The sequence below is a fragment of the Copadichromis virginalis genome, linkage group LG5 (genome assembly GCF_057382275.1).
Source record: "Copadichromis virginalis isolate Kocher_CV1m ecotype Utaka linkage group LG5, C_Virginalis_male_GT1.1, whole genome shotgun sequence".
NCBI classification, from domain to species: Eukaryota; Metazoa; Chordata; class Actinopteri; order Cichliformes; family Cichlidae; genus Copadichromis; species Copadichromis virginalis.
This window is the reverse complement of record NC_140622.1, coordinates 8,355,568-8,378,381: the sequence shown is the minus strand read 5'-3', so window position 1 is coordinate 8,378,381 and position 22,814 is coordinate 8,355,568. Positions and strand designations below refer to the sequence as shown.

Here is a 22,814-nt window from a genome sequence, read left to right as displayed (position 1 = left end):
TAAAGTGGAGGCACCAGAGTTTATCATTTGTATTGCAAGAATAGTAGAAGTTGCAGAGGCGCATAACAACCCCATCATATATGAGATATTGTTACATCTTAAGTCCCCCTCCCCAAAAAACGTGTAAGCTAGATTAAATTTGCTTCACCTGGAGTATTACGTGTATGTATTTATATAGCAATGATCCAGTGGCAACATATAAAAATGTAACTAAAGCTATAACTCCTTTGATTGTTTGATGTTGTTTTTGTTGCTACTTTTAAACATTTGAAATGGAACATTTCACTTCTGTAACAGAGGTTTTTGTTTTTTTTCCATGGCGGCTTTTGTCTGAAGTTTTCCATCACATACCCTAAACAAAAATGTGAAACTTAGTAACTGGATTTCAAATCAACATACAGTTGGAGCAATTGCGCCATCTAGTGCCCCACAAAAATATCAGCATTCCCTGGTGTGAGTAAATGAGGAGTGGTTGGCATTTTTTGTGATTTCAGACATTTTACAAATCACATAGAAGATAATGAGACATGACGATTGTTCCAAAAATCTGCAGCCTGCTTTTTTATACTGAAAATTTAAACGTTACCTTGCTCTGTTTTGAATCCTTTTTAAATATGAACCGCTGTAACATTATACAGTATGTATATGACGGAAAATAAAGAAATTCATATTAGGTCTCATTTAAGATATACATAAATATGTATTGTATGGATTATGTTTTCCACTGTTTCAGCAGAATCATATTAACCACAGTGCACGATCTAGAAAGTAAATCCATTAATCAGATTAATGTGAAGAAACAGGAGAAGGAAATACTCAGGTGTATTTAAATGCCTGCCTGATATGCTCTGTGAGGTCTTGGGTGGTCACATCTCATAGCTGCTGTCATGTGTAAAGCATGCCACACAGCTGTGGCAACTAATGCAGGTGGAAACATATCCTCCTGTGAGCTAAACACCACGTCTGCCAGAAAGTGCTCTGGAATCTGTGCTCTCATATTTATGGAAACTTCTTGGTCAAAGGTCAGCACTGTTTGGGATCTAAGGCTCTCCCTACAACAAAATGATCTCCAGAGGAATGGGGTCAAGCAGAAAGTGCACAAGCAGCTTATGTGTAGCCAGCAGCTCACGACATCCATTCCGTCTGTGTGAAATCAGCACAGAGAATAGGTTTTATCACCTTGTGCAGTTTCTGCGTTAAGATGCGACGACTCAGACTGTCAGTCACGAAAATGGGTCACGAGACTTGTTAAAGTGCAGAGTGAGCAAAATATTTTGTGAGTTTGTGCAGAGGTGGCCGTGGTTTTGTCTAAATAAAAGCCCAGTAGGAACATGCAGATCTTTTCCTGACTTAAAATGCAGCGGCACAGATTTTACTCACCAGGTTGTGTTGATTTGTTACAAGGTGATGTCATCAGGGTTGTCTCGGCCCAGTGTGTACACTTTATTTTTTTTAAATACTTTATAATATAAGCTCACAAACAATGTGGATTTATGCCAATTGACACTTTTTTATTCAGATTACAAAACCAAATTCACCAAAACACACACAAGACAGCTGATCAGATAAATTGAATGGCATCATTATATTCATGTTCATCTTATTCCACTGTCTGTTTATAAGGTTTCATTTGTAAACCGCTGAAGAGCTGTAGACGTTGGGGAGCATTTTACCAGCAGGTGTGTCGTCTCAAAGCTTTGATATCTCTATCAAAACCTACTGAGTTTCCTCAAGAGATCTTTTCCCAGACCAGCATGGAAAAATAATCTGTTTTAAAATCATTGCCTGTTTAAATATAGCATACTGTGCCATCTTTCACTTCAGCTACAAACTACACTAAACTTGAGCATGGCACTAGTTCAGCTTCAGTTGGTGTCATAGCTGCTGTTGTATTCTGTCAATCTGATTTAAGTAAATGTAGAACATTTTAACTATTTTTAAAAACAGGAATTCACATTGAGTACCTTTTAATAGCCCAATAGCTCAAAACTTTATCAAGGAAGTTAAAAATCCCACAGCACCTTCTTTCAGATTTCACGGCAGCCCATTGAGACACCACTTTCTAGTACATTTGGCACAAAATTACTAAATGACTGGTTCACACAAGAAAATGTTACTTGTGCATGAGAGGTGGAGGACCTGCTGTTTGACTTACTGTGAAAGCAAAATTTTAGCATCCAAAATGATACATGGAGCTGAAATATTGTGAAAAATATGGACATTCTGAACGGTAACTGAACATACAAAGCATTAAAACTAATTACAGATAAAGTGAAAAACAACATTGTCTTATTAAGATGCAGTGTTCTGCCTGGATACTGCCCAGCACAATTATATAACTGGAGGCAGGTGGTTTTAATGTTAGCTCTTTTGTAGATGGTATAAACTGAAGAATTTGCATGTTAGCGATATTTAAAAGTAGCTGGTTGAGTGCAAATTCCTAGAAATTGTGCTTGCTTAGTTCCAGTCCACCACACAATGCAATATAATGGATAAAAGTTTGGCTGCAAAGGATTTAGTGTCATCCTCTCCACGCGTCCATGTGGTTGCTCAGGTGAAATGTAGCATGCTATCTTCACACTCCCTTGGCACGGTCACCTTGTAGCTGTGGCATGAAAGTTTGTAATTATTGCCGTTGTTGTTGTCCCAGTAATCAGATCCTTTTACGTGGTAGCAGATTGCAAATTCCAAGCTAGCCCCTGGCTGCAAAGCGAATGGTGGGACAGGAAGACGAAACCTGAAGACGTCCAGTACTGGAGAGTCACACCCCTCACGGTATACACTCGATAGCCAGGATGCTGCTGTATTTGTGTGTGTTCTCCAGTTGGTGTAAGAGTAGTGTACTGTGACTTCTTTCTCATAGGCTACATTAAATACTTGTATGGTGCCTGTTATCCCCTGCTCTGAACATAGGATCTGCTCAAGACACACGCGCTGTGTGTGCAGCCGTGTCAGGAAGTCCGGCTGAGCACCCATATTTTCAGGAAAACAGGGTTTGAAGTAAGGCAGTGACAGCTCCAGGGACTTCCCAAAAGCCAATTCAGAGCTCATCAGCAGCCTGAATATAACATGTTGGGGTATAATGGGACACTCTTGAACTTTGAAAACCTTAACTTCCTCTAACTGAAGACCCAGTGAGTCCACAAAGCGTACCTGTACACTCCTAAGTTCCTTCTTGCGCTCTGCAGACGATGGAAGAGACTGAGCTCGTCTCCTTATGATGGTCTTGGTTGAGGGATCGCTGGAAAGACTTTGCCTTGAACTGGGCTCCTTCACGGGTGGAGGTCTTGGACTTGGAGGGCGGATCCGGACGGGGGCTTTGGGAGGTTGAGGTTTGGGATCATAAATGTCCCGTAGCCGGATGGTTCTAGTTGAGGATACATTGTTGGAGCCACCCATGAACTGAAGCTGGTTCCAAGACTTCTCACAAGAAGCCCCATCCATTTTTGTGACAACTGAAACACCTTGAGAAACAAAGCAACCAATGCATAACCCAAACATTTCATTCACAACTGCTCATACAGTCTACAAGCATTCACCAATTCTACACAAAACATATTTGACAAAATGATCTTTCAAATGCTTAAAATCTAAAATTGCTCTGTGCTATACTGGTTCAAGCAGGATCAAACCTTTACAGCAGTGTTTGTTGTTGAGCAGGTCTCTTGCGTGTGACCTAGTTCACTATGCGGGACTTGCTATGAACCCAGCTGCAACCACATGACAGAGAAGAGGAGACCACCTCTGCCAGCAAATGCCAGAGATTCCACGGGAAGGCTGACTAGACATATTTAGCCAAAATGAAAATAAAAACCCCTCTTTATATCTCTCTATCTAGACTCTAGAGAGGTTTGTATTAATAAAGATATAGCAAGCCACCAACAGTTAATAATTAGCAAAGATAATTCCATAAACAGCCTAAGGGACTCCACTGACAGCCAGATCTGGACGATAACCTCCAATTTGTAGCTCACACCCTTTGATCTCAGCACTTGACATATAACATGAGACCCTGACTGAGGACGGGATGAGTGTTTATTTATAGCAGACAGGGAAGGACGGTGTCTCTGTTCTCTGAAGATGCCTGTCTTGTTTCTTTATAGTTGCTGACCTGAAACAGTAATTATTTACAAGCTTAAAAATGGTGAAACATACTGCAGCAGCAAAACACTATGAAAAGGGGAATTTCTAATTGTTTAGACTGGATTGGTGTATGGTGATACTAGGCTTGAAATAAATAGTCACGGAGATGCAAAAAAATGTTGAAAATTTCAAGTTTATTTTGTGTATTGGCTGAGGACGGGTTTCAATGATGCCTTTTTCACCTACACTACCAGTCAGAAGTTTTAGAACACCCCAATTTTTCCAGTTTGTTGAAAATTATGCAGTTCAATATCTCGTTTCAGCATAGTACAAATAAGTAACTGGAGTTAAAAAAGAAATCATGGTTCAAAATTCTAAACTTTTGACTCATCAAAGTAGCCGCCTTTGGCAGATATAACAGCTGAACACACCCGTGTTCTTTCTTCAATAGAAGTCAAATATTCTTCAGAAAGTTCTTCCCATATCTGCTGCAGAAGTTCCCATAAATGTGACACTTGTAGGTTGCTTTGCTTTCACTCTTCTGTCCAGTTCATCCCAAACCAGCTTGATGTGGTTTAAGTCTGGAGTCTGTGCTGACCACTCCATGTTTTCAAGCTTAGCATCTTGTTCTTTTTTCCCGAGGTAGTTCTGTCATAGCTGGACTCGTGTTTTGGGTCATTATCTTGCTGTAGGATGAACCCCTGACCAACTAGGTGCATAGAGGGTACTGCATGGCGCTGCAGAATGCTGTGGTAGCTGCTTTGGTTCAGGCTGCCTCTCACTCTGTACAAGTCACCGACCCTGGATCCAGCAAAAAGTCCCAGACCATCACGCTGATGCCACACACTGTGGAACCATCCTTTCACCTACTCGACGGCTCACAAAGATCCTGTGTGATGAACCGAAGATTTTGATTCATCCATAACACCTTCTTCCAGTCTTCAGTAGTCCAATGGCGTTGTTTCATGGCCCAGGCAAGCCAAGTCTTATTCTGAAATCTTAACAAAGGCTTTCTTCCTGCAACTCGTCCTGTCAAACCTGCAGCTCGAAGTCTTCTCTTCACAGCTGAAACTGAGACTTGCTACTACGACCACTATGAAGCTGTGCTTGAAGCTGTTGTCCTGTCGCCTATCACACAAGCTGTTAACTCTCAGAAACTTGTCCTCTGATTCAGTTGAGGCTTTGGGTCTGCCAGACCTCTTCCTGTCAGAGTTTTCCAGTTTCTGAGTCTTTGATGGTGAAGGAACTGTGCTCACTGACACCTTGAATTTCTTTGCCATTTCTCTGTAGAAAAGACCTACATTTTATGTGTTATGATGGTCTGTCTCTCTTCCACTGTTAATTGCCTTTTTCTTGCCATTTTTGTATCAACACACTATTTTCTGCAGTACAATAGTGTTCAACTGATGCTCACAAGGGTATGATACCACAGTGTGTTCTAACACTGCTTTTATGCAGACAGAGGAGTAAGTCATCCAGAAAAGTTGGAGCACCTGTAGGAATTAGTAGCACCAGATTTCAAGACTTGATCAACCTTCATTGCTGCAGAACAGTTTTAAATTGGTAATACATTTTTGTTTTCTTGAAAAAGGACTATTTTTTTAGTTTTGGGTAACCTTACTGCAATAGACTGGCCACCTGTCCAGGGTGTACCCCACCTCTCGCCCTGTGATAGCTGAGATAGGCTGCAGCCCCCCTGCAAACCTGGTAGGGGTCACGGGGGCTGCAGACGATACTTATTTATTAAGGTTGTTTGTTTTTTGTTATGTGAGAAAATAGGCTTATATCAGACATAGCATGGTAATGAATTAAGCAGCACCAGCTAGCCATTGGTACATTGAACTCCAACATATTACATATATTTATGTATGAAGATGGACAGATCCATTGGCAGACTTAAAAGGAGAGATGATGATGGCATTAGAGCTAGTAGTTAAAAGTTGTATTACAGTACTGTGAAAATAGCTTTTGCCACCCCTCTTGTTATTACATTTAGCTAGGCAAACGACAGTCCTTCATTTTATTGTTCAATACAGACTGAACTTCTCTTTTTGTGCTTTCTTGAAGTAGTCTTCAGGAATAATTCTCCAGGCTTCTGGAAGAACATTCAAAGCTCTTCTTTGGATGTTGACTGCCTTTTGTTCCTTTCTTTGTCAAGATGATCCCACAATAGTTCTTGGCTCTGGGAGGCCAATGCGTGACTTTCAGTGGTCCACTCTGTGTTTGTCTATCCACGTATGCTTTTTCTTTGACCATTTGTTTGGGATCCCTGTTATGCTGAAAAATAAAATCCCTGTCAATCTGACAGTTTCCAGATATCTTGGTACTCGCATTTATAATTTTCTCAATTTTGACAATAACTCCAACCAGAACTTTTATATTTGGACTAATCACTCCATCAGACTGGTTGGCACCAATTTTCAGTCCAGTTCTTGTGTAATTAGGCATCGATCAGTCTTTTCTCCCCATTTGCCATTCTTACGTATGACTACTTAAGACCCCGCAGATCATTTCTGATGAGGACTGAGCAAAAATTAGATGGATCAGGTGAAAGGTGAGATGCATCACGCATGTACTGTCTCGGGTCTTTGCTGAATTTTTTTTCCAGTTTCTTATGACTTGCTACTGTTCTTCTGCTGTAGATAGTTTGTCAGGCCTGTCACATGTTCTTTTAGTCTTCCACTTGTCCAGTTTGTGCAAAATTGCTTGCATACATACTGCAAAGCATGTTGACTCTTATAAATTTTGGTTAGTAGCTCTTTGGTAAACAATTTGTTGTTTCAAAAATACTATTTTACAACTGTCAAACTATGTTATCAATGGCATTTTTTCATAGATTAAACCAAAGAAACAGGAACAAATCATGTGTTTTTCTGCTAGACAGAACAACTGAACACACGTTAGCACAGATACCTGCGTTTATCACAGAGAAGTGTGGAGGACAGGTTGACCGATTGAAGTTCAAACAGCTTTGGGCTCTTCTGGTTGGCAGCAGTTTGGATTGTGTGAGCACTGATCATTGGCAGCTTTGCAGAACAAACATCAATCTTAGAAGCTGTATAGCTGCCCTGTCATGAAAAGATGGAGGAGCCAAAGCTTCACATTTCCTGCAGAGAGTCATCAAGGGTGATCTGCCTTCAGGTGCTGCCTTCATACCTGCTGGCAGGGCTGGGCATGGTGACGGCTGGTATGCTGCTAGACTGTGTGCAGGTCAGTAACACACCAGCTGCTGAATCAAAGAACTATGACAGTGTTGTTCTGTACAGGGTAGCTGCAGGTCTAGTACAGTCTGATAAAGCACAGAATTCATTCTCCTCACCCAAAAAGTCAGTAGAAAGTATTGTTTATGTTCCTCACTTCACTGCAGGTCTGAACTAGCAGGTGTGATCTGCACTGAAATGATTGGTGATTTTTAGCAAGTTTCTTAGGTTTGTATGACTGAAGTTAGAATAAAACAGTTGGGCTTATTGCTCTTGTGTGTTTTCCCAAATCTTTGAATGATATGATCACAACAAGGTTATTAAGTATCATCACACCTATCTTTAAAATTACGTTTTAAAAAATTCTGACAAAAACTTGGTAAGCAATCTGAACTACACTGTGACGTGTCCAAGCTTATCTCAGGTGAAGTAGCTGAGCTGTGAGCTCATGATAGATTTGGAGGTCACCATGACCAACTATGAAGTGGCCTTGACCTATGGGAAGTAAATAAGGTTTGAAAGCAATTTGCAATTACCCATGAACACGCCAACAAGTGACTATGGGACAACTGAAACAAGGCTAGACTGTAAATGAAAATGGAAGGAGAAACACTGGCAGACTTTGCAGTTGTGTAAATGGATAAAAAACCATTAGGCAGGGTTAGGCCTCTTAAACAACTTTCACATTTTCCTGTTATATTGTAAATCTGTAGTACAACAGAGTATTAGGGCCACATTAAGAAGAAAATATTGTTGATCAGTTTAAGAATAAAGTCAAAATTAAAGTGGAAAATCTATTTAGAGAAAAGTCAGCATGTGGAGATTACCATTGTTGTGTCAAGACAAACTGCTACGTTTGCTGTACCCTCTACAAAATACCTTGTTTAGATGAATTTGTGACACAACATACATCCTCTTTACTGCACGAGGGTGTATCTGTCCATTGCCAGTCATTTTATTTTGTATGAATCCGCTCTTGTGAGTTTGTGTGTTTTTCTTTCTGCTAAATCATTTCACAGCACTTATACTGATCACCACAATATGTTTATGTACTTAAAGGGAAATCATTTCCTTCCTCGTTACTAAAACTGATTCTGAAGTATGATTTCGCTGACTCCGAGGAATAGCAACTGTGGCACTTTGTTTTCAAACAACAACTATAATCTCTACATTTCAACTTTTTTCTCAACATTTTGTCCTTTTTCTCAAAATGATCGATTTTTTTCCTTAACGTGGTCCTGATACTCCTTCGTACTGTAGAAACCTGAAGCTTTCAATAATAATTAAAAACCTATAATGAATTCTAATTTGGTTACAGAAATGTTATATTTATTACAAGTCAGAATTCATGCTTTTTATTTTCTTTACTTATTTTTTGCTAACCTTTTAGCAAAAAGGTCAAAATGTAAAGTATTGTGTTGCTATAGCAACGACATTGCAGTAGGACTTTTATACCGCCTAGAAATTTATATCGGGGACATTATACTATGGCTAAGCCCTGCTGCTAATGTTACAATGTGCTGTGGCTACACACTGTGAGTGATATCTTTATATGTAATCAGAGAGCAGAGATAACAATTACAGGCTTGTGAATGAATGTCATACAATGCTCTCTCTTGTCTTCACTAAAGAGAACATCTGCCTTATTCATAGAAGATACAATGATTGGAAAGAAACACACACTAAAGCACTCAATGCACAGTGATACACATAATCAGCATGCTTCTGGGCATGCATATACGCAGTATTACCATAATCCAGTGGATTGTATGACGAGTGAGATACATGTCTTTAACTTTTTGATAGATGTTCCACGTTGGTTTTAAAAGTGAATCTAGCATCCAGCCAGAGTCCTCAGTGTTTCTAACTTTTATGGGACAGATACTGTTTTCCTACTGAAAGCAGGACCTGTTTCCTTTTTATTACATAAAATTTACTACCAAACTTTGAGAGGAAGAGGTGCAGTGAATCATCACTGACATTGAAATGTGGACTGAAGCTGCCTCTTCGTTTGGCAACAGGCCCTTTTGAGATTTATTTGAAATGTAATATGAGCTCCGGGATCTAGAAAAGCCTTTTGGTGTTTTGCTGGTGCGTTAGTGAAACAGAGAGATATGAGGTGATCTGAGATGCCAAAAAGCAATGCTCAAGAAGATTAATTTAGTTACAGCTCAGTGTTTAGCAGCTGTTGCTTCACTGTTCAAAGTACAGGAAGAAGTCAGAAGGGGGAGCTGTAGAGAGTGGAGCACCAAGTCATGTCTCAAGGACACTTTTCAGCTGAGTCACTGTCTTCATGTACGTGTGTCTGAGACAATGTCGTTTACCAAGCAGTCTGCTTCATCTGCTCTCCTGTTTTACATTATTTTAATATGTTTACTGTAGTTTGACCAGAGGGGAGGAAAAAATGCTCTTTTTAAACACAAAGTTGCAGAACTTGCCCTATTTCCATCTTTCTGTTCCACCTAAAGCAGCAGTTTATCCACATGAAGAAACAGCAGATTATTATTGCTGTGCCATGCGTCGCTAATGATTACTTTGTGTAACACAGAAGAGCAAATGACATAAGAAGGTGTGACGTAATGATCTCTGACAGACTGTAAATATCAGTTAGTGGCAGTGTGTGTGCTTCCTCCAGTCAAAGAGGATACACTGCATCCTCCGCAGGCAGCAGCAGCACCACGTGTCTGTGACAGGTACAGCACCTGCTGCTCTGAGTGCGTCACCCACTCAGAGTGTGAGGAGAAGGAGGAGCTATCAAAGAGGGGGAGAGCACATCTGCAGTCTCCTCTGAACTGATCTGAAAACAGACCAGGAGGAGAGAAGAGTCCTGATACAGCCTGGTCACTTCTGCTTCTACTCAGACATCTTTCTGATCATCACGCCTGCACACACACTCGTGTGCACTTTTTCTGTGACTGCCACCATCACAGAAAACGTCACGACTCATCGATCCACCTGGAAGACGAGGGAAGCCCTACCAGAAGAACAACAACAATCACCCTGCCTCCTCAGACAAGCCTCAGACGTCAGACCGTCCATCAGCGCAGCCTAGGCCGACACCGCGGCGTCCCACAGATTAAAATGAAGAAGGTGCTCCAAAGCGGTGAGGCTCACACAGAGCAACAGCACGGCAGCGAGGAGATAGAGAGGGAGAAGGAGTGGCAGCACAGTAGGGCTGAGAAGAAGCTGCTGGCCTTCTGGATGTCCTTGTCTCACAGGACCTGGACCTTCTTCAGGCCCCGTGAGAGGCCGGGATTCCAGCGCTCCGCCTCAGCCGCCCGGCTGCTGAAGAGTGAGGCGTGAGGAGAGAAAGACAGGGGGCATGTGTGTGGCTGGAGAGTGTGTGTGTGTCTGTGTGTGCGTGTGTGTGATGGTCTGTCAGTAGCACAGTGTCAGAAGAGGCCTGGCAGACCTGCTGTCAAGTGGTCCTGTGTGTGTGATTGTGTGATTGTGTGAGTGGTCCATTCAAGTAGATGAAAGTTTCCATTCCTCTGGCTAGTCCACCATTTGCAAAAGCACTTTGTGTTGCTGCCCTGCCAGTCCTGGAGTGACAGGTGAAGGGCAAAGCACTGTTTACTTCTTCTTTAAGCATTGTTTTTCATCACCTGTGACTTAACGGCAAGCCTGGATTTTTGTCACAAGAACTTAACAGTCTGGAAAAAGGAAATCTTCTCTGTCCTGGTTGCAACTTCTTACTCTAAGTGGATCGTTACATTCTTTTCAAACTAGCCTTCACGGATTCAGCTCGAAAGCTGAGTTTGTGGACACTCCTCGCTAGAAACACTTCAGCTCGAGGCAGGGATGGGTTAACAGGGATCAGCCATGGTGGTGACCCATCTGGCTCTGGAGTTTCGTTTCCAGGGGAAGAAGCTGAGGGGCTTCAAGTGCAAACTAACCCGCTCAGCCCGCAGCTTCCTGCCAGAGAACTCATGGATCATTGCAGCCCAAATCCTGCTGCCTTACCTGGTGTCTGGTCTGGGAATGGTGGCAGCAGGAATAGTCATGGATGTTGTGCAAGTATGGAAACTAATTATTTTCAATGTGTTAAATTGTATATACACTAATTTCTAATTAGGTATGATTGTAAAACAGGTTTTATAGTGACAGTGTTTAATGTAACCTTGAATGGTCAGTAGTGAGGATGAAAGAGGTGATTATGTCATTCCCTATGTATGCTTTGCAATCAAACCAAGATGTACAGAAATAATAGGAACAAATGTTAGTGGTAGGCTGAAATATGAAGATCAGCCGTCTTCCATTAAGGATTTAGTTTTATTTATTAGCAGATATCTGTACACCTAACGCTGTGTCCACAAAGGAAGCTGATTATTGATTGCTAGTGGACATTTCAGGCTAGGTAACGCTCTAATGTATTATATATATATATATATATATATATATATATATATATATATATATATATATATATATAGCTACTAGCTAACCTTAGCTGGTAATTTGTACTCCACCCTCTCACACAACTATGGTTATTTCTTGCTCCACAAAACAGAAATAAAGTGGCAGCCAATATGTTAAAGTTGAGGCCACAATATTCAAATCCAAAGTCCAAAACTAATGAATGATGTCACTTGGTCACGTGTAACAGCGATGGCCGTCTTACAGGCAACACTTTACTTGCTAGCTTTTTTTTTTAAGACTAAATGAAAGATACAAAAAACGAACATTTGAAGCATATTACATACTTTTACACTTTTAAAATGAAGTAAGCTTTTAAGTGGACTGAACCATTGTTCTGTTTAAATAAATGAGGAGTCTTCACATCCAGTTTAGTCTCTGAGTTGCTGCTGCTACTGAAAGACTGAACAGACCGTGACGTCTGGTGCTGCTGCAGTTGGATACATGCTGTTCTAAATTTACTATGAGATAAATCATACACCCATTCCTAAATATTCATACACAGCCTAAACCCATAAATCCAAAATCCGGAGTAATATACTAACACAGACAAGTTCGACTGTTTTACCAGCATGTTGATAGTGTAGCTGTATGATGCAAAATGCTGCAGAGTACTGTCAATGTTCTGGCTGCCTGTTTTAGCTAAACACCATAACAAACCTTTGTTAAAGGTTGTGTCAATTAGCTTGGGAGAAAATCCTTTGGACTAATGTTGTAAACATTAATTAAACCAGAAGTTAAACTTGGTTTGAGCGTGTCCATATTTATGAAAATGCAGGGGTCTTACTCTGAGGTAGTCAGCTCTCCCACTGCCAAAAATAATCCATCAACCCCTGGAAATTATTAATGTTGCTGCTTTCTTCATATGAAAGCACTGGTGCTTATCTGACCACAAAGAATGTGGTTAGATAAGAACACAGTGACCACTCACCCACTGCAGTCCTAGTATTTATTAGACCACAAATCTGGAGTGTGTATGAGTGATTTGATCAGATAGAACCGGCATGTCCTCAACAAAGCTCCAGGAGATCACTTGCTGTGTTTTTCACCTATAAAAGTGGTGAAAGGAAAGAGAGAGTGACCAGTTTAAAAAATAAGGGGCCAACTGTGTTTTAGCAAACAGTAGCTTTACTGTGCCGTTTTTTTGTTTTGTTTATTTTAGCACTGGGAGGTGTTCAAGGAGATCTCCGAGGTGTTTATCTTGGTGCCAGCCCTCGTGGGTCTGAAGGGGAATCTGGAAATGACACTGGCATCCAGACTGTCAACAGCAGTGGGTGGAAACACACTCACACACCTAGTCTTTTAACACAAATATACCTTTAAAACATTACATGATAAACTGACATTGATACAGCATCATTGAACAAGAATTGACAATCAACACATGTGATTTTCTTTATCAAATCTTTCCAGGATTTAGACTGTACTAATAAATAATCTTGTCTGCCAGTGAGCATTGATTTTACACATTCACACTCGAGACTGTGCGATGGAGCAATATGATTACGTAAACCTGTTTGTGCCCACAGGCCAACACAGGGCAGATGGATGAGGCCCAGCAGCAGTGGAGGATGGTGTTCTGTAATCTGGCTCTCATTCAGGTGACACTGCAGCACAACGCACTCTTCATCCCATTAAAAACACACTCCATCACTTCGCCGGTTCGCTGCTGGCTTCGTGACAATCCGCTTAAACTCAAAAAGCTTTGCTGGGGTGATTAGATCGTCCTCCCTTTCAAGACGCTAATGTAGCTCAGCCAATTAACCACACATGATAACAGTCGGGGATGATTAAAAAATGGGAGATCAGATCAGATATTGAAGCACAAAATCCCAAAACTGGTTTAATTCAGTGTCTGCTTATGAAAATACACTCTGCAGTGTACACAGTGCGAGCGGCATGAAGATATTTAACCAGCACTCTTCAAAGTATTTAGCATTTCATATATTTCATGGAAGGATACTGTGAAATGTAAAGTCAGTGCTTCAGCTGATGCCCCTGTATGCAACCTGGTGGCAAATTTCACATAGGTGCACAATTTCAGCTGCTTCAGCCTCTAGACAGGCACTCCTGTTTCTGCAAGCTGCTTTGCAACCCACTTCCCTTCCCCAGAGCTCCTCCAATTCACACTGTTCACTGTATTTCTCACTTAATGTCATGTCAGTGATGCCTCCACTGTTCTGTGAGGTCGGCATGGTATCGCCCTCTTCCTCACCTTACACTCAGCCTTTCACAAGTGCCTGTGAAAGGAACAGGGAGTCCCCATACTGTACAATATGAGTTATTGCAGATGGAAAAAGCAGGCACAAAGTGGTCCTGACACTGATATATTTATTGCTACCACAGAGTTTAATACTAGGATTTATAAACATGCCTAATAAAATATGGAATACAAATTAATCTATCTTTTAACTGTTATGGAGAAAATGTTATAGGATGCTGTTCCTTATTTTCTCCCTTATATGTGTTAAAAATGATCAGGGTAGGTACGAAGTTGTATTTGATATAGTATGACAGAGGGGGGATCCTTAACAGGAACATTTCAGCTCGAAACATATAACTGTATTATAAAAACATGTGCAAAAATATCTGTGGGCACCAATCAGATGAGAGTTGGCTTAAAGGGAGAGGAGCTAGAAAATCTCCTCATCTGATAGAACACAGGGCTGCTCAAAGGCCTTGTATAAGGTTAAGCAAGGTTATTTTTTACAAGGAAGTCATGCAGAGCTATTGTAGTAGATTCGAAGAAGGAAAATGTGGAAATAGAATCAGAATCTTTAAGCATTTTTGTTACTCTCACAGGGCACATTTGGTGAGATTTTAGTTAAAAGAATAAAATGTCTGAAATCAAACTTGCTCTTTCATTGCTTTGTTTCCTTGTCTTTGCTCTGTCCTTCTTCCTCAGGCTCAGGCCACAGTGGTTGGTTTCCTGGCAGCAGTTGCAGCAGTAGGTCTTGGAGGTCTGACCAAAGGGAGAGTGGATGTTACCCAGGCTGCTGCCCTGTGTGCCAGCAGTGTCACCACTGCTTTCATTGCCGCACTGTCTCTAGGTCAGACAAAGGACCTCGTTGCTCTGGAGGAAGAAACAATGTAGAACACAACATGGAGGAATTCATCTCTGGTATGCTGTGTTTGGTTTCAGGGTTAGTGATGGTGGCAGTGATCATCGGCTCCAGGAAGGTGGGCATCAACCCAGATAACGTGGCCACGCCCATCGCTGCCAGCCTGGGAGACCTCATCACTCTGTCTTTGCTCGCTGGGGTCAGCAGTCTCTTCTTCCTTTACAGAGGTCAGAGGTCATATATAACATTATAAAAGCACCATTTCAGTACACAGTATGTCTCAATATTCTGTACGTTTAAAGAAACAAGATCGCAGCTACAATTAGAGCATTTTTTGTGATATAAAGCAGTCGTTAAAGCAGGTTAACTAAGTCATTACAGCCAGTTATTAGCAAAGTGTTTCAGCCAGGAGAGGGCAGCAGATCCCATCTCTTATTCTTTAGTTTTTATGCTTACAGCAGAAGTAGATGCCAGACATTCTGACAGTCTGCTCTTTCACCAATCCCTGCTCCCTCTCAAAAAAGACTCAAAGATAAAGAGAAGCAATCTTTTTTTTTTTTAGTACATGAAGAGTTTGTGGAATATTTTTGAAAGATTTATTCTCTACAATGTTACTCTGCAGACATATGGTACCTGCCCTCTGTGGTGTGTGGTTTCTTCCTGTTCCTCGTCCCTGTGTGGGTCATTATTGCTAGTCGCTCTCCTCAAATCAGAGAGGTCCTAAAGTCAGGCTGGCAACCAGTCATTTTGGCCATGTCCATCAGCAGGTGAGGCGACCTGTCACAGATCACTGTGTCACTTCCTTTTCAGTGTAGGAGTGCAATAGGTGCAACTCACATGTATCGTGTCTTTTCTTCTTCCCCAGTATTGGTGGTTTGATTCTGGATAAAACTGTGAGCAATCCAAACTTTGAGGGTATGGCAGTGTTTACTCCAGTCATCAATGGTGAGTAAAAGAAGAACCAGCCAGTGCAGATATGTGCAGAAAAAAAATGACATTTATCCGTTTCTTCTTAATTTCCCCTGCAGAGCATTCATGCAAACAGTTAATAAGTGAGGGATAATAAGGTTTGAAATGCACATTTTAAACCTTATTATGCAGCATTTATTAACACTTTAAATACATAAGCAAATTATCCACTGGTATTTTTGAAATTTTGAGAGAAAGCTTTAATTTTAATGGAGTGAGACAGAACACCGAACAAAAATCCAGAAACAAAAATAAATAAAAGTTATGAATTGATTTGGATTTCATTGAGTGAAATAATTATTTAATACCCAAGCAAAACATGACTTAGTACTTGGTGGAAAAGCCCTTACTTGTCAGGGTCCTGGGTCTCCTGACCCAGCATGTTTAGTTCTTTGTGATTTTTGTGTTATTGTACTTGGTGTGAGTTATTCTATGGTTTCTAGTTTCGATCCCTTGCCCTTCATGTTTCTCTGTGTCCCCTCTGTTCTGTGTAAGTCTGTGTCTGCATGTTTGAGTTTCCCTCTGTGTCTTTCAGTTCTTAGAGTCCTCTGCCTTATGGTTTATGTCTCTGTGTTTCTTAGTTGCTGTCTCCACTGTGTCAAGTTCGCGTCTCTGTGTGATACTTCCTGTTATACTTTGAAGGTCCGTGTCTTATGTGAATGTGTCCTGCTTTGCTTGTCTCGTCAGTCCTGATTTCTCCCAGCTGTGTCCTCCTTCTGTGTCTCATTCCCCTCGTTACTTTCCCAGTGTATTTAAACCCGGTGTTTCTCTGAGTCAGTGTTGTGTTGTTCCTCACGCTGTGTGGATCTCCCTGTGAATTTTAGTTTGTTGTTTCCCAGTTTAGTTTACTTTGTATGGCTGTTTTTCTGTGACCAGCAAATAAAGCTGTGGTTTTGAGTTCATCTCTTGAGTCTGTGAGTCCTGCACTTTGAGTCCTCATCTCCTTCCTGCCACACGGCGTTTCATGACATTACTGGCAAGTACAGGGCATTGAGCCCACTGTTTTTGTGACCGGGTGCTTTATAAACTGGTAACCCGAAGCTTCAGTCCCCTTCTATACGACTGATTTCTCATTAACCTTAATGAGCTTCTGCTTTAGCCACTCTTTGTGTTGCCTTGGTGTTTTCATGGGCCATTGTTGTGCAGAAAGACCCATCCAATGTTCTGGCTGAGAGAAGGAGGTTCTCATCTAATATTTTACAGTACATGACCCCTGGATTCCTGCTGAAAAGTCATCCTGTACACTTAGATCAAAAACAGCCCAAAACATAATGTTTCCACCTCCGTGCTTTACTGTGGGGATGTTGTTCGAGCTCGATTTCGACCACAGCACTTTCTCCCAAGCCTTCTTTTATTACTTTTATGTAATGTGTCTTTCCTGGATTTTTGGTTGATATTCTGTCTTTCACCATAAAAATGCAAAACTGCTTGTTTCTTTGGAAGTGAGCAAACTTTTATATTCAGCAGAGGATCAAATAATTATTTCCCCACAGTGGGAGGTAAATGCAACAGCACTAATGTTATTGTGTGTTTTGCATGCTGCCTAATTTTGTAAAATGGTGTAACTGACTCAGCCTGATTCTAAATCCTGCTCCATTAAGTAAAATAACCACACTCATAAACGCGTCTGCAGCAGTTCAGTGGCAACATCAGCATGCTTGTTTATCATGTTTCAAATCTCATTAGGGACGCATTATCCATTTAATGATTGTTGAGACATTTCAGGGATATCTGTTTGATTATGGTGAAACAATTAGTGGCATATCTTCTATGTGTGTTTAAAAATAAATAAATAAATAAAGCTGGCATGTTTTCTGAAGGAGAATGGAGAGCAGGAATGTAGGTTTATGGTATTTTCATCCGCCCTCAGCTTTGAAGAATAGTTCATAGTTAGCTTAATTGCTATCAATAAAAAAAAAACCCAAAACATCAAGCCAACTGATGTCATGTGGAAATTGTTGAAGCCTGCAAGAGCCCAGCAGTTAATCCCATCATTTATAAGTCCTGCTGTGTCCACACCCTGACAGCGAGGCGGTAAGCAAGCTGAGCCTTGCTTTTAAAGGGCTTCAAATCTGAGGGCTTACTCAATCATGAGACATTAATGTGCTGCTGATTTCGAGGAGTCTCCTTCCTGTCAAAGTGGGCTAGATCTTTGCTTTGTGGCCAGCCTGCTGTCCACAAAGCGGCATACTAAGTAGAGAGGAATAACAATGGTCTTTACATAAACCACAAGCCTGATCAGAATGCCAACTATGCATTCACTGGCTCTCATTTCCGCAGCATCCCTGCCAACCTCAGTGCTACCCAACACTCCTGCATGTATTGCCATCCCAGTACAGGAAGTGCATTTGCATTCCAATTCAGAGCTCTCCTCTGCAGCCTTGCTGACCAGAAACACTCCTCCATTTTTTTGTTCAAATGAGCCATGTGCTCCAAAGCTCAGCAAATCCTGGAGGTTTTGTTTTTAATGACATCAGCCCAAGGGGTGAGCCGCATTGGGAATAATATGGCACAACAATGAGTATGCCTTTTCCAGACATTCAGAGAAGAAAGCCCCCGGGAGACCCTGCTGTAGGAATAACTGCTGAATAGATTCCTAGCAAAATTAGTTGTTGGACGGTGAGTTATTTTTCCAAGATAACTCTGTTAACTCTCCAGTGCCTGCTCAGCCTCTCGTGTGACTCTTAGATGAAAAGGGAACAGTGGCTTAACAAGTGATGACTGTAATGCACTCTATGATATATGCATGTTTGCAAATACCACAGTAATACAGCCATATTAACACATAAATAAAACGCAACGCAGTGGTTACAAAGTCACTTTGAATGAGCAGTGCTTTCCTGTCATCAGCAACACCACCCTTTCTTTGGTGTTTTCAGTGGAATCTTGGAAAGCAGTTGTGCTTTTTGTCCTGTTATTGCTGCTTTTATTAAAATGTCAAACACGATCAGCTATGCTCAGGACTTGTTCATATCCACACAGGTGTAGGGGGAAATCTGGTGGCCATCCAGGCCAGCAGGATGTCTACTTACCTCCACTACTGGAGTGTTCCCGGAGCTCTTCCGTTCAACATGAGTGAGAAGTGTCCTGGACCCTGTGCTACCTTCTTCTCTTCAGGTTAGATACTGAACAAATACACTATTTACATGTGAGTTGAGTTTCAGCCATGTTTGCTTGGTTATGGTTCAAAAGTCAGTCGACTAACTATCAGCCAGAGAGACATGGGAATAGGCTTTTAATGTGCACCTATTGAACAGTCGCTTATGACTTTCTTTCCATGTTTATTCAGATGTGAACTCCAAATCAGCCAGAGTCCTGGTCAGCCTTGTGGTCCCAGGTCACCTCCTCTTCCTGTACACCATCCACCTCCTGCAGGGAGGTCACACTGCCATGACGCCAATGTTCATCATGTGCTTCCTGCTTGCAGCTCTGCTTCAGGTCAGAGATCCTCTTAAAGGTTTTCATTTTCAAAACAACTGTGTACTTTAAAAAGAAACAAAGAGTCTTCATCCTTGAAACATGTGCGACTGCTGTCACTATGCAGGTGGGGATTTTGCTCTATGTGGCCAGCCTGATGGTGCGCTGGCTGTGGAGCAGGGGCCTGGATCCAGACAACTTCTCCATCCCCTACCTGACAGCTCTCGGTGACCTGCTGGGTACTGGCTTCTTGGCTCTGAGCTTCAGGCTGATTGTGATGATCAGCTCTACTCAAACTGGACTTTGATACAAAAACATAGTCCTGCACATCCTGAATGCACTGTTCCCTGTGTGCAAGACGCCAAAACGAACTGAAAAGAAGGAACGAGAGGACAGATGGTGTTATTTCTACACTCATTATCATGAAAAGAAGAATGGAATTTTAGCTAAGGAAACATATTTAGTACGAGGGCACAGTTTCACTCATTAGATTTCTGATTCTCTCCTCATAATTCGTTAAACTTTAAGATCTGCTCTACATTTCTGTTGACCATGAAACAGCACAGCTGTTACCTCTTTTCCACGAACACAGTCTTTAGGCTGCATCTACCAATCAGTGGTGAATTTCATGTTGTAGTCTAGCCTGTAACCACCAATTCAGTGGTTTCATCTTTGGGCCCAGCAATTTGGTAGTACCAGCCTTCTGGCACCAATCAAAGTCTGTTTTAGCTCTAGATTGGAGACTTGCATTGGGACCACACTGGTACAAAAGGGATATTTGTGTTCAGACAGACTGTCAAGCCTTACAGTTACATACAAAGCAATCTGTAGGCAGTATTTGTCCAGCTGCCATTGAATTGTCTTTGTGAAGTTTCTGATGAGGTCAAACGGAGCCGGAGTGGTCTGTAACAGACAGCTGGTACATTAGCATGTAGGGGAGAATAAACACACCAGCCACACTGTCGGATCTGTGTAAATTACAGCCGGCCCAAAGCTGGAGCAGGTAATGTCTGGTGTACTGTTTTGGTCTCTAGTCCACCTGTTAGTAGGATTATTGGTTACTAGTTTAACTCTAATGGTGTATTCCAATCTATCTCATAAATAATTCACCAGAAACTCAAAGCTGAAGTATATTAGTGCTTAAACGTAGTCACCAGTTTGTTGCACTGTGATAAAGACAGCTTGGAGGACTTTGTTTGTTAGATAGTATTTTGCAAGAAAGAATACAATGCTAGCTTATTAAAATTTAACTGTTTATGCTCAAGAAACAGCAGAGTGAGGAGACATCCAAGGGACTGAAATATTTGCTAAAGAACAACTGAGGAATGAATAAGGAAGAAGCTGAGCACTAATGAGCTGAGCACTTCCCTAATACCTCCTGATGATTATTTACCAAAGTAATCAGCTGGGAGATGTTACATTAGTGAAACAATAGCTAGTAAATAGCCTGTAAATGAAACTAATTCCCTGCTTTGCTGCCATTGTTTCCTACTGTGATCTTACACGTTTTTGTATTCCCCCTAATGAAGTACAGAGCTTCACCTTCAGCCTGAAGCGACAGAAAGAGCAGTTTACATGTAAAAGAATGCTACACGAACGAGTATCTACTTAGCTGGGTTACTTGAGGTGACAAAGAAACAGCAGGTAATAATTTGGTTCAGCCTGTTGTCCAAACATGCTAATAGCTATTGTTCTGTTTTGTTGGTAATGAAAAAGTACACAGTTCTCATTATTTTAGTTTCATAACTGCAGCAAAAACAGGCTGTTACTGTGATGGAAAGCAAAAATATCTGATAGTGTTGGTTAGACTAGCATACATTTCATAGGCTGTGTCACATTCATTGTAAGGTCCAAATAGGTTTTGCTACTTTTGCAATTTTGGGTAAAAAACGAATCCCTAAAAACATCCTAGATAGGAAATGATAAAGGAAGTCTTGATGAACAAAGTCCCACATAGTTCCTGAATTTTTCCCCACCAAGTTTGTGTGACCCTTGTTGTTTTGTAAAAAAGCAGACATAACAATCACAACAGATTTTATTTTGTGAAAAGTAAATCATTCATTGTGTGGTTATAATTTATTCACAACATACACTACTGTGCAATAATCTCGAGTCTCCCCATCCTTTCATTATATGTTGCTTCCCCTCCCCCATTCAAGAGAAGGTCTTGAACAACAGTTCTCCGGGTTTTCAGAAGGTCTTTCAAAGTTTTTCTTTGGACATTGGCTGAGTTTTCACCCATTTTCAGTCCAGTGCTTGTACCGGACCATTTTCAGAGGAATACTTTGTCTGTTAAGCCAATTAACACCGACTTATATTAGGTATTATCTGAAAACCTGGCATCTCTTGCCATGGTGTGCAGTGTGTTGTTAAAAAATGTGAGGAAACTGGTGTTGGAGATCATGATCCACTATGCAATACCACACGGAAAGCATTTAATTGGCAGCAACTTCATTTGTCTGCATGGCAATGATCCCCAAAACACGGTGCAGCACTGAGTCATGGATCGGCCTCCCCAGAGCTCGGACCTCAACATTACTGAAGCAGTGATCTCGGCAGAGAACTGAACAAAAGGTAGAAAGATCCAGAGAAGAGCTTTGAGTGTCCTTCAAAAAGCCTGGAGAACTAATCGTGAGGGCTACTGAACAAAATCACAAAAATGCTTTGAAGCTTGTTACAATCGTACAGACACTGTTTTTGCATTGCATACTACATTGCACCAATTTTAGCAAAATATAAAGAAATGAGGGACTTTTGCACTATAGTTTATATCAATTTTTACTGCTGATAGCTCTTCACACCCAGCACTGAGGCACAGATATTCCCACTGTAGATAAGCAGCATGTAAAAAAAGAGAATACAGGAAACAGGTGGTGGAAGAAAAAATAAATAAACACGTGGACAGGGTGGAGTTGTTTTGCACTTTAGTCTCCATATTCACCAGCTCACTGTGGCCATTATCAAAACCACAGTCCATTCAAAGTGGATGCAGCGAGTGGGAGTAATGTAGAACCACCGTAATAACTGTTGGCACATCTGTACAACTGTTGTCAGCTCCTAAATGTTACACGGCAAATGATCGTATTCAGGCAATAACATATATACTGAGTGTAAATGTATACTAGGCGTTGCACAGTCTGGATGAATGTTAGATTTTAATCGTGCTTATTTTCTGTAGATTTGTGCCTTTTAAACCGTGACGAGCCTTCAGTTGGTTCTTGCCAAATTTCTACTGGATCTCTTATTGTTGTGCAGCACGATGCCACTGAATATAGCCTGTCGTATTTAACCGTGTCTATGTGTATTGATGGCACGGATTGTTTTTGTGCTGTTTTTGTGAACAAATGATTTAGTATGCACTTTTCTGTATGGGGCCTTCTCAATTGTTTGATATGCACTTTTAGCTTGTCCTTAGTCTGGAAATAGCACTCAGAAACAGTAATTAATCCTATTTCCACTGACATCGAGCTTGACTGGACTTCGTAGTACCGTTGCCTTTATAAACACTTCTAGGTCACATCCAGTCATGGTTTATCATTTCAATAAAAGATTGACATGCAAAATGTGCCCGGCGTATTCTGCATTATTGCAGTGAGAATTCTTGTAACTATTAAGGAATTAACAAGTTCTTTCTGAGATGCATTTTATTTGAAAATCGTGAGAGAAA

General features: G+C 41.1%; 2 protein-coding genes across 3 annotated transcripts; one reads left to right on the top strand and one right to left on the bottom strand.

Annotated features, from left to right (window-relative positions):
• Positions 1–1,484: 1,484 nt before the first annotated feature.
• ppp1r3db (protein phosphatase 1, regulatory subunit 3Db) lies at positions 1,485–3,826 on the bottom strand. 2 transcript variants are annotated; one of them, XM_085455722.1, is made up of 2 exons: positions 3,639–3,826; positions 1,485–3,464 (listed from the first exon to the last, which is right to left on the bottom strand). In XM_085455722.1, exon 2 carries the CDS (start codon positions 3,442–3,444, stop codon positions 2,551–2,553), a length of 894 nt encoding a protein of 297 aa, XP_085311848.1. In that variant the 5' UTR covers positions 3,445–3,464; positions 3,639–3,826; the 3' UTR covers positions 1,485–2,550. The 2 variants fall into 2 exon arrangements, with proteins under 2 accessions (XP_085311848.1, XP_085311847.1); XM_085455721.1 differs by having other exon boundaries at positions 3,633–3,818.
• Positions 3,827–10,051: 6,225 nt separating this feature from the next.
• Positions 10,052–22,712, top strand: LOC146708866 (solute carrier family 41 member 1-like). Its single transcript, XM_085455723.1, has 10 exons — positions 10,052–11,300; positions 12,862–12,969; positions 13,229–13,300; positions 14,605–14,749; positions 14,842–14,988; positions 15,384–15,528; positions 15,627–15,706; positions 18,713–18,847; positions 19,020–19,168; positions 19,275–22,712. The coding sequence occupies exons 1-10, from the start codon at positions 11,106–11,108 to the stop codon at positions 19,452–19,454; spliced, it is 1,356 nt and encodes a 451-aa protein (XP_085311849.1). The 5' UTR covers positions 10,052–11,105; the 3' UTR covers positions 19,455–22,712.
• The last annotated feature ends 102 nt before the right edge of the window (positions 22,713–22,814 follow it).

Coding starts and splice junctions, on each gene's coding strand:
- ppp1r3db (XM_085455722.1), bottom strand. CDS start 3,444: ATGGATGGGGCTTCTTGTGAGAAGTCTTGGAACCAGCTTCAGTTCATG.
- LOC146708866 (XM_085455723.1), top strand. CDS start 11,106: ATGGTGGTGACCCATCTGGCTCTGGAGTTTCGTTTCCAGGGGAAGAAG. Junction 11,301..12,861: donor TAGTCATGGATGTTGTGCAA/GTATGGAAACTA, acceptor TGTTTATTTTAG/CACTGGGAGGTGTTCAAGGA. Junction 15,707..18,712: donor GTTTACTCCAGTCATCAATG/GTGAGTAAAAGA, acceptor ATATCCACACAG/GTGTAGGGGGAAATCTGGTG.